Source organism: Hylobates moloch, unplaced genomic scaffold (assembly GCF_009828535.3).
Source record: "Hylobates moloch isolate HMO894 unplaced genomic scaffold, HMol_V3 SCAFFOLD_2, whole genome shotgun sequence".
In the NCBI taxonomy this organism is placed as follows: Eukaryota; Metazoa; Chordata; class Mammalia; order Primates; family Hylobatidae; genus Hylobates; species Hylobates moloch.
In genome coordinates this window covers 90,446,058-90,457,833 of record NW_026652277.1, presented here as the reverse complement: position 1 = coordinate 90,457,833, position 11,776 = coordinate 90,446,058, and the positions used below count along the sequence as shown (strand labels likewise).

The 11,776-nt window shown below is 42.6% G+C and overlaps 1 protein-coding gene across 1 annotated transcript in view; it reads right to left on the bottom strand.

Annotated features, from left to right (window-relative positions):
• Window positions 1-371: 371 nt before the first annotated feature.
• CGAS (cyclic GMP-AMP synthase) overlaps window positions 372-11,776 on the bottom strand; it is a 38,801-nt gene continuing 27,396 nt past the window's right edge. Inside the window, exons 6-7 of the mRNA XM_032153160.2 lie at window positions 4,854-4,956; window positions 372-1,770 (exon numbers count right to left, since the gene is read on the bottom strand). Coding sequence (XP_032009051.2) covers window positions 1,419-1,770; window positions 4,854-4,956 — 455 coding nt within the window. The 3' untranslated portion in view covers window positions 372-1,418. The remainder of the gene's footprint in view (window positions 1,771-4,853; window positions 4,957-11,776) is intronic.

Here is an 11,776-nt window from a genome sequence, read left to right as displayed (position 1 = left end):
CTCCAGCCTGGGCGACAGAGCAAGACTGCGTCTCAAAAAAAAAAAAAAAAAGATTATGTATTTCAGCCGGGCACGGTGGCTCATGCCTGTAATCCCAGCACTTTGGGAGGTTGAGGCGGGCGGATCACAAGGTCAGGAGATCGAGACCATCCTGGCTAACATGGTGAAACCCAGTCTCTACTAAAAATACAAAAAAATTAGCCAGGCGTGGTAGCAGGCGCCTGTAGTCCCAGCTACTCGGAAGGCTGAGGCAGGAGAATGACGTGAACCCGGGAAGCAGAGCTTGCAGTGAGCCGAGATCGCGCCGCTGGACTCCAGCCTGGGCGACGGAGCAAGACTCCATCTCAAAAAAAAAAAAAAAAAAAAAAAAAGATTATGTATTTCCTGGCCAGGCACGGTGGAGAGCTGTTTTTCAGTAAGTACTTGATGAATTTAATTAAGGTGATATGTATTTTATCTTTTTCTATTCCAATCTGAAAATGTCATTTATTTCTTTATTTGCCTGTATCATAAAGCAAACATGGTAATGTTTTTAGATTTCAAATACTCCCGGCTGGGCGCGGTGGCTCATGCCTGTAATCCCAGGCACTGGGAGGCCGAGGCGGGCGGATCACGAGGTCAGGAGATCGAGACCATGGTGAAACCCCGTCTCTACTAAAAATACAAAAAATTAGCCGGGCGTGGTGGCGGGTGCCTGTAGTCCCAGCTACTCGGAGAGGCTGAGGCAGGAGAACGGCGTGAACCCAGGAGGCGGAGCTTGCAGTGAGCCGAGATCGCGCCACTGCACTCCAGCCTGGGTGACAGAGCGAGACTCCGTCTCAAAAAAAAAAAAAAAAAAAAGATTTCAAATACTCCTTTTGCTTCTTATTCCTTGACTAATCTTTTTCCTAGGATACTCAATCCTTTATACTGAGTAGAGTTTATTATAACAAACTGAAAACTGAATAATTATTTACATTCGTTTTAGTCAATTATTTCTGTGACAAATTTCAAACATTACAATTATTACAGTCACTAATTTTTTATTTTGTTGCTTTTTAAAAAAATTATTTTAATAATTTCCTAATTTTTTTTTCTTATTTATTTATTTATTTTTTGAGAGGGAGTCTTGCTCTGTCACCCAGGATGGAGTGCAGTGGTGCCATCTTGACTCACTGCAACCTCCACCTCCCAGGTTCAAGTGATTCTCATGTCTAAGCCTCCCAAGTAGCTGGGATTACAGGCATGCAGAGATGGAGTTTCACCATGTTGGTCAGGCTGGTCTCAAACTCCTGACCTCAAGTGATCCGCCTGCCTCGGCCTCCAAAGTGCTGGGATTACAGGTGTGAGCCACAGCGCCTGGCCTCTTTTTAAATTTTTCTTGTATTCTCCAGGATTTAGGGTGACCCTAGTTCTTAGATCTTTCTAAAAATACAATGTCAAAATTCACCAAAAACTGGATACTCATTGTTTCTTTCATATTCAATTTGCTTTGACAGAAATTCTTTACTTCTTTTGTCAATTAAGTTGCTAGAGAATAGATTGAATCCAGGAATAAAATAATTCCCAAGTTGTTCTGTCCTGAGGCACTGAAGAAAGTATATCACGCATTTATCAAAGCAGAGGCCCAGGTCTTTGGGGGCCCACTGACTGTCTTGAGGGTTCTCGGTACATACATGAAAGAAGGCAGTTTTCACATGATAAGAAGAGAATTTATCCAGATGTTTTTTGTCTTTAAACCTTTCTTTCAGCTGTTCTAAAAGGTATTTCATTAGTTTTAAACAATCTTTCCTGTTGAATAAAAAAGGAAAATACTTATTTTTACTTATTTACATTCAACAAAGGATTTTAGGCATCTCATAGCAAAAACATGAACAATAAAGATATATAATAACATAAATATAGGCCGGGCGTGGTGACACACACCTGTAATCCCAGCACTTTGGGAGGCTGAGGTGGGGGGATCACCTAAGATCAGGAGTTTGAGACCAGCCTGACTAATATGGTGAAACTCTGTCTCTACTAAAAACACAAAATTAGCTGGGCATGGTGGCGCACGCCTGTAATCTCAGCTACTCTGGAGGCTGAGAAGCACGAGAAACGCTTGAAGCCAGGAGGCGGAGGTTGCAGTGAGCCAAGATCGCATCATTGCACTCCAGCCTGGGCAACAAGAACGAAACTCCCTCACAAAACGAAAACAAAAACAAAAACAAAAAAGTCGGGTGCGGTGGCTCATGCCTGTAATCCCAGCACTTTGGGAGGCCTAGGCAGGTGGATCACGAGGTTAAGAGTTCGAGATCAGCCTGGCCAGTATGCTGAAACCCCATCTCTACTAAAAATACAAAAATTAGCCAGGCGTGGTGGCGTGCACCTATAATCCCAGCTACTCGGGAGGCTGAGGCAGGAGAATCACTTGAACCCAGGAGGCGGAGGCTGCAGTGAGCCAAGATCGTGCCACTGCACTCCAGCCTGGGCAACAAGTGAGACTCCATCTTAAAATAAAATAAAATAAAATAAAATAAAATAAAATAAAATAAATAACATAAATACAACAGTCACACTAAAATCTGATTATGTTTTCAAATATATGGTTTGAAGTTTCAAAAACACATTTTTTCCCTCTCTTTCCCATTCTTAGCTTAAATATATTCTATCAATTTCCTCAACTGCATAAAGCTAACAGATATTTATACTATTTTTTTTTTTTTTTTTTGAGACAGGGTCTCTGTCACCCAGGCTGGGGTGCAATGATACAATCTCAGCTCACTGCAACCTCTGACCCTCCCCTCACCCCCCTCAAGCGATCCAAAATCTTGTTTTGTTATAAAATTATTTTACTTTATTGAACTGCAAGTTTAATATAATTTTTTTCTTTTTTAAAATCCACTGATTGTATCACAGAATTATTTACATTATTAAGAGTACCATAGATAATCTGCCATCTCATCTGTTATTTAGTAGTTGACAAAATGTACTATTTATGAAACTATTTAGCCTTACCAACAATATTTTTTTCTTTTTTTCTTTTTTTTTTTTTTTTTGAGACGGAGTCTCGCTCTGTTGCCCAGGCTGGAGTGCAGTGGTGTGATCTCAGCTTACCGCAACCTCTGCCTACTGGGTTCAAGCAATTCTCCTGCCTCAACCTCCTAAGTAGCTGGGATTACAGGTGCATGCCACCTCGCCCGGCTAATTTTTGCATTTTTGTAGAGATGGGGTTTCATAATTTGGCCAGGCTGGTCTTGAACTCCTGACCTCAGGTGATCTACCTGCCTCGGCCTCCCAAAGTGCTGGGATTACAGGTGTGAGCCACTGTGCCTGGCCAACAATATAGTTTTCTTAATGCTTGCTTCAAAGCCTGCATATGAGATCTTAAAGAACCTCTGTGCCTGCATGTTGGACATTTTTGTTTTGACTTTTTAACTTTTGTGATCTTTATACTGGCCAACTTACTTTATTTATTTATTTATTTATTTATTTATTTATTTATTTAAGATGGAGTCTTGCTCTGTTGCCCAGGCTGGAGTGCAGTGGCGTGATCTCAGCTTATTGCAACCTCTGTCTCCCGGGTTCAGGTGATTCTCTTGCCTCAGCCTCCTGAGCAGCGGGGATTACAGGCACGCGCCACTGCGCCCAGCTAATTTTTGTATTTTTAGTAGAGACAGGGTTTTGCCACGTAGGCCAGGCTGGTCTCGAATTCCTGACCTCAGGTGATACCTGCCCCAGCCTCCCAAAGTGCTGGGATTACAGGCGTGAGCCACCATGCCTGGCCAATACTGGCCAACTTTAGAAACTCAAATGAACAATTCCTTTTCAATCTTAGTTCTTTATGGTGTGTATGCCATCACAAAAAAAATGGTGGGGTGCAGTGTCTCATCCCTGTACTTCCAAGACTTTGAGAGGCCAAGGCGGGAAGATTACTTGAACCCAGGAGTTGGTGACCAGCCTGCCTGGGCAACAAAGGGAGACCACCATCTCTACCAATAAAAAAAATTTTTTTTGAGACAGGGTGTCACTATGTCACCCAGGTTGCAGTGCAGTGGCACGATCATGGCTCACTGCAGCCTTGATTTTCTGGCCTCAAGCCATTCTCCTACCTCAGCCTTCCAAGTAGCTGGGACCACAGGCACCAGTCACCATGCCCAGCTAATTTTTAAATTTTTTATGGAGGCGGGGTCTCACCATGTTGCTAGGCTGGGATTACAGGTGTGAGCCAACAGGCCCTCTACAAAATTTTTTTTTAAATTAGCCGAGCATGGTGGCATGCACCTGTATTCTCAGCTACTTGGGGGTCTGAGGTAGGATGATTGCTTGAGCCCAGGAGATCGAGGCTGTGGTGAGCCGTGATTGTGCCACTGTACTCCAGTCTGGGTGACAGAGTGAAAGTCTGTCTCAAAAAAAAATTACTCACTTAGTGTTGTTTTCAGTTTGGCCAATCAATCCCTAGCCGTCAACACAACCCAACTATCCCAAAGCAAGCCCAGTATCTAATAAGATCGACCCTTTGGCCTCCTCCAATTATATGGCATTAATATCCATTACTTTTAAACAAGCAGAATACTAAGACCTATCAAATTGTCATGGCTAGTTCTCATACCCTCTCACTCTGTCCTACTAATACATCTATACAAAGACACATTCATCTGATCCAGGGTTCAGAACTACTATTCCCTGGCCTTGCCTTCTAACAACACCCTTTCCTTGGGCCTTTGGATCTAGCTTCTCTGGTTTCATACTCACATTCTCCCCAGCTCAACCCAATCCTGCCCTGCCCCACAGACCCAACCCAGCTCAGCTCTTCAGGTCTGAGGTGTGGAGTCAACAAATAATTAAGCATACCATAGATAATCTGTCATTTAACAAAATAAGGCTGTTACCTGCAACATTTCACTTTTTTGTTTTCACAGCACGTTTTAGTTTCTCCATGATTGTTCAAAATTTCCTTTTCGATGTGAGAGAAGGATAGCCGCCATGTTTCTTCTGAATTTCAAAAAGAAAAACAAAAAAGCACTTTACCCAAAGCATCCATATCTAAACAATATTCAAGTGGTTTCCCTCATGAAAATATTCTGGGGCTGGCATGGGGGCTCACGCCTGTAATCCCAGCACTTTGGGAGGCCGAGGAGGGTGGATCACCTGAGGTCGGGAGTTCGAGACCAGCCTGACCAACATGGAGAAACCCCATCTCTACTAAAAATGCAAAAAAAATTATCCTGGCGTGGTGGCACATGCCTGTAATCCCAGCTACTCAGGAGGCTGAGGCAGGGGAATCGCTTGAATTCAGGAGGCAGAGGTTGCAGTGGCCAAGATCATGCCATTGCTCTCCAGCCTGGATGACAGAGTGAGACTCAGTCTCAAAAAACAAAAAAACAAAAAACAAACAAAAAAAACACCTAGCAATTACCTTCTAGATCTAACTGCTAATGAAATATGGATGACGCCAGGTGCAGTGGCTCACTCCTGTAATCCCAGCACTTTGGGAGGCTGAGGCGGCGGATCACCTGAGGTCAGGAGTTCGAGACCAGCCAGACCAACATGGTGAAACCCCATTTCTACTAAAAATACAAACATTTAGCCGGGCATGGTGGCACAAGCCTGTAATCCCAGCTACTCTGGAGGCTAAGGCAAGAGAATCATTTAAACCTGGGAGGCAGAGGTTGCAGTGAGCCGAGATCGGGTGATTGCACTCCAGCCTGGGCAACAAGAGCAAAACTCCCTCTCAAAAAAACAAAACAACAACAACAACGAAAAGAAATATGGATGAAAGCAGAACATGCTAAACGACACTTCTAGAATGCACTCTACAAAATCCTCTCTTTGGGAAACTCTACAGGAAAAATAACCTGTTTCTTCAATGAGAAAATTGAGTAAATTTTATTCAAGGAATAAAAAAGTTATGAAAGAGGAAGTTATGAGTTAAAAGAAATTTAACAGACATTTAACAGACATATTGGTCAGTCACAATGTATGAACCTTATTTGAATCCTGATCCAAACAGGCTGATCCAAACATACAAAAAAAGTATGACACTTACAAGACAAGTGGAAATTTTAATACTGAATAGGTGTTTGATATTAGGGAATTATTACTTTTTTCTTTCTTTTTTTGAGACAAGATGTCCCTCTATCACCCAGGCTGGAGTGCGTGAACACAGCTCACTGAAACCTCGACTTCCCAGCCTCAAGCAGTCTTCTCATGTCAGCCTTTCTAATAGCGGGACCAGAGCATACATCACCGTGGCTGGCTAATTTTTGGATTTTTTTTTTGTGGAGATGGGGTCTCTCCACCTTGCCCAGGCTGATCTCAAACTCCTGGGCTCCAGCAATCCTCCCACCTCCCAAAGTGCTGGAATTACAGCTGTGAGCCACTGTGCCTAGCCAATATAAGAAAATTATTATTTGTTTATGCATTTATTTTTATTTATTTATTTATTTTTTGAGATTGAGTCTCGCTCTGTTGCCCAAGCTGGAGTGCAGTGACGCCATCTCAGCTCACTGCAACCTCTGTCTTCCAGGTTCAAGTGATTCTTCTGCCTCAGCCTCCCCAGTAGCTGGGATTACAGGCATGCGCCACCATGCCTGGCTAATTTTGTATTTTTAGTAGAGATGGGGTTTCACCATGTTGGCCAGGCTGGTCTCGCACTCCTGACCTCAGGTGATCCACCCGCCTTGGCCTCCCAAAGTGCTTGGATTATAGGTGTGAGCCACCGCTCCCAGTCATTTATTATTTTTTTAAGACAAGGTTTCACTTTGTCATCCAGGCTGGAGCGCAGTGACATGATCTCGGCTCACAGAAGCCTCTACCTCCTAGGCTCAAGTGATTATCTTACCTCAGCCCCCCAAATAGCTGGGACAACAGATGCATATTACCACACCCAGCTAATTTATTTTGTATTTTTTGAAGAGACAGGGTTTTGTCACGTGGCCCAGGCTTGAAGTCCTGGGCTGAAGTGATCCACCCACCTCAGCCTCCCAAAATGCTGGTATTACAGGCATGAGCCACCAATCCCGGCCCAGTCTCCCTTGGTACTGGTTTAAAATTTTCATAATAAAAGGTTTTGGCCAGGCGCAGTGGCTCACACCTGTCATCCCAGCACTTTGGGAGGCCGAGGTGAGCAGATTGCCTGAGGTCAGGAGTTTGAGAGCAGCCTGGACAACATGGTGAAACCCTATCTCTACCAAAAATACAAAAATTAGCCAGGCACGGTGGTGGACACCTATAATCCCAGCTACTCAGGAGGCTGAGGCAGGAGAATCGCTTGAACCCAGGAGGTGGAGGGTGCAGTGAGCCGAGATCGCACCACCGCACTCCAGCCTGGGTGACAGAGCGAGATTCCATCTCAAAATAAATAAATAAATAAATAGTTTAAAAATAGATCAATTACCTATGAATAAATTAAAAAAAGATATACAAAACCACTGCAGAGAAAATGCTAATGAGTGAAGCTGGGAAGTATTAGAGGAGATCTAAATAAGTGGTTTGGGAGACTCAATACTGTTAACATATCAACTCTCTCCCATGTTTATTTTTTTTTTAATACAGACAGTGTCTTGTTCTGTTGCCCAGGCTGGAGTGCAGTGACAAGATCATAGCTCACTGTAACCTCGAACTCCTGAGCTTAAGTGATTCTCTTGCATAACTAAGACTACAAGCTACGAGTGCACACCACCATGCCTGGCTAATTTTTTAAAAAGTTTTTATAGAGATGAAGACTCACAACTCTCTATAAAAACTTTTATAGAGAGTTTTGTTTTTTTTTTAATTTTTTTTGAGACGGAGTCTCTCTCTGTCACCAGGCTGGAGTGCAATGGCGCGATCTCGGCTCACTGTAACCTCTGCCTCCCGGGTTCAAGTGATTCTCCTGCCTCAGCCTCCCAAGTAGCTAGGACTACAGGCATGTGCCACCATGCCCAGCTAACTTTTGTATTTTTAGTAGAGATGGGGTTTTACCATGTTGGCCAGGATGGTCTCGATCTCTTGACCTCGTAATCCACCCACCTCGGCCTCCTAAGGTGCTGGGATTACAGGCGTGAGCCACCACGCCTGGCTAGAGTTTTTACACAGTGTTGTCCAAGATGGTCTTGAACTCCTCACCTCAAGCAACTCTCCTTCCTCAGCCTTCTGAAGTGCTGGAATTACAGGCATAAGTCATCAGTCCTGGCCCCAAATTTATCTATAGATTCAACATTATGTCAATCAAAATTCCAAAAAATATTTTGTGGAATCTGACAAGCTGATTTCAAAATTTATATGAGAATGCAAAGGGTCAAGACTCTCTCAGACACCCTTGAAGAAAAACAAAGTGGTAGAACTTGCCCTAAAAGATATTGAGACTAATTATAAAGCTACATTATGTACAACAACATGGTACAAAGACAGACAAAGATTTTAATGGGACAGAATAAAGAGTTCAGGGATAGCTACACAATACGGTTGGCCCTCTGTATCTGAGGGTTCACATCTGAGAATTCAACCAACCATGAATTGAAACCCACAGACACGGAGGGCCAACTGTATTACATCATTTTAAGTAAGGGATTTGAGCATCTGTGGACTTTGGTGTCTGCAGGGTACCCTGGAGCCAATCCTGAGGCTCAGCTGTATATGACTGTAAAGAAAGGTGGCACGTACCCTTGATAAAATGTGATAAGGATGGCACTTTGCCTCTGTGACCTTCCTCCCCCAAACCAATAACTCTGATCTAATCATAAGAAACATAATAAACAAATCTCAAGTAAAGGACATTCTACAAAATGCCTAACTAGTACGCCTCAAAACTGTTAAAACCAAAAAACTGTCACAGTCAAGAGTAGCTTAAGGAGACATGACAACTAAATGCAATATGGTATCCTAAATGGGATCTTGGAACAGTAAAAGGACATTAAGAAAAACTAAGGAAATCTGGATAAAGTATAGAATTTTTTTTTTTTTTAAATGGAGTCTCGCTGTGTCACCTAGACTAGAGTGCAGTGGCATGATCTCGGCTCACTGCAACTGCACCCACTGAGTTCAAGTGATTCTCCTGCCTCAGCCTCCCGAATAGCTGGGACTAAGGCACATGCCACCACGCCTGGCTAATTTTTGTATTTTTTTAGTAGAGATGGGGTTTTGCCATGTTGGCCAGGGTGGTTTCGAACTCTTGATTTCAGGTGATCTGCCCACCTCGGCCTCCCAAAGTGCTGGGATTACAGGCAAGACCCACTGTGCCCAGCAGATATAGCCCTTAGCTACCAATAATGTATCAATATTGGTTTATTAATTATTAAATGTATTAATGTGGGATATTAATAATAGGAAAATGGGGGTGCTGCAGTGGCACATGTCTGTAGTCCCAGTTACTTGATAAGGTGAGGCGGGAGGATCATTGAGCTCAGTTCGAGACCAGCATGGGCAACATAGTGAAACTCTGCCCTACTAACTCCTCCACAAAAAAACCCAGGGGAATGGGTATGGGGTTATACGGGAACTCTCTGTACTATCTTCACAATTTTTCTGTAAATATAAAACTATGCTAAAATGAAAAGTTTATTTTTAAATAAACTACACTGAGATATCATTTCTCACTTTTTGGACTACTGGCAAGAATTTCAATTGGCAAAAAGTTTAACAAGGCAGTGAGGTTGCGAGTGAAACAGGAACTCTGATACATGGCTGTGGAAAAGCAAATTGGAATGATGCCTATGGAGATCTGGGAAATGCCTAGCAATATTACATAACGATTTACTCTTTGACCAGCTGTAAAAATAGACTTTAAAAAGGAATGGGTGTTCTCTCTACATAGAGGTATGGAGTGAGATCGAAAATATCTTGTTAAATTAAAAGAAAAAAAAGTGTTATATCTGAGAGCAGGGCTTCTATAAAATTAAAAAATAAACCAAATTAATAAAATTAAAAAGAAAAACATATGGCCTGGCCATGATGGCTCATGCCTATAATCCCAGCACTTTAGGAGGCCAAAGTGGGAGGACTGCTTGAGGCCAGGAGTTTGAGACCAGCCTGGGCAACATAGCAAGACCCTGTGTCTACTTTAAAAAAAAAAAAAAAAAAGGTGTACCTTTTATTTAAAAAGGGGGTGGCATACAAATATATTTTATATGTATATAAATTAGTATATTATCTAATATTTATATGTTTAATCTACCTTTTTCAAAGTAATACCAGTATTATTACCAATAATACACTTATAAAAAACAGCTTATAATTTTTTTGCAGTTTTTTGTCCTTAAGATAAAAGGACAGTCAAAACACCAAGTTTTAAACCCACTTGAAAACATGTCCACTGATTACAGTGTCATGCACCTGTAGTCTCAGCTACTTGGGAGGTGGGAGACTGAGATGGGAGGATCACTTGAACCCAGGAGTTCGGCTCCAAGAAGAACAACCCTAACTCCTGGGCTCAATGATCCTCCTGCCTCAGCCTCCCAAAGGCTGAGGAAACTAGGACTATAAGCACATGCCTGCACCCCCATTTCCCTATTATTAACATCTCATATTCATAAAATACATTGGTACAATAAACCAATATTGGTACATTATTGTTAACTAAAGTCTATACTTTATCCAGATTTCCTTAGTTTTTACCTGATTTCTTTATCTTAAAAATATATATTGAATATAAATATTTATATGAATATATTTACATAAATATTTACATGTAATATATTATGTATAATTTATATGAAATATGTCATATAATATAAAACATTGTATATAATTTATATTATATACTATATACACATTTATATGCCATCCCCTTTTTAAAATAAAAAGCACACCTTTTTCTTTGTTTTTGAGACAGGGTCTCACTCTGTCACCCAGGCTGGAGTGCAGTGGCACCATCTTGGCTCACTGCAGCCTCAACCTCCAGCGCTCAAGTGATCCCCCGACATCAGCCTCTTGAATAGTTGGGACTACAGGCATGCACCACCACGCCTGGCTAATTTTTGTATTTTTAGTAGAGACAGGCTTTCACCATGTTGCCCACGCTGGTCTTGAACTCCTGAGCTCAAATGATCCACCCGCTTCAGCCTCCCAAAGTACTGGGATTATAGGTTTGAGCCATTACATGAGTGAGAGAGAGAATATATTTACTTACACTTTTAAAACATGGAAGGCCAGGAGCGGTGGCTCACGCCTGTAATCCCAATACTTTGGGAGGCCAAGGTGGGTGGACCACCTGAGGTCGGGAGTTCAAGACCAGCCTGGCCAGTGTCGTGAAACCTCATCTCTACTAAAAACACAAAAATTAGCCAGGCGTGGTGGCGCACACCTGTAATCCCATCTATTCCGGGAGGCTGAGGCAGGAGAATCACTTGAACCTGGGAGACAAAGGCTGCAGTGAGCCAAGATCGCCCCACTGCACTCCAGCCTGGGCAAGAGAGTGAGACTCTGTCTCCAAAAAAAATAAATAAATAAAATAAAAAATAAAACATGGAAGGGTAAACTAAAAACAATTAAAAAGGTTTCTAATCAGGGAAGGAGAGAAGAGTGTGGAGAGGACATGAACAGAAGATGTTTCTCTAACTGTACCTTTTTCCATAGCTTTGACTTTGGAACCACGTATATGCTTTATAAATTTATGAAACAGGCCGGGCACGGTGGCTCACGCTTGTAATCCCAGCACTTTGGGAGGTCGAGGCGGGCGGATCACGAGGTCAGGAGATCGAGACCACGGTGAAACCTCGTCTCTACTAAAAATACAAAAAATTAGCTGGGCGTGGTGGCGGGCACCTGTAGTCCCAGTTACTTGGAGAGGCCGAGGCAGGAGAATGGCATGAACCCGGGAGGTGGAGCTTGCAGT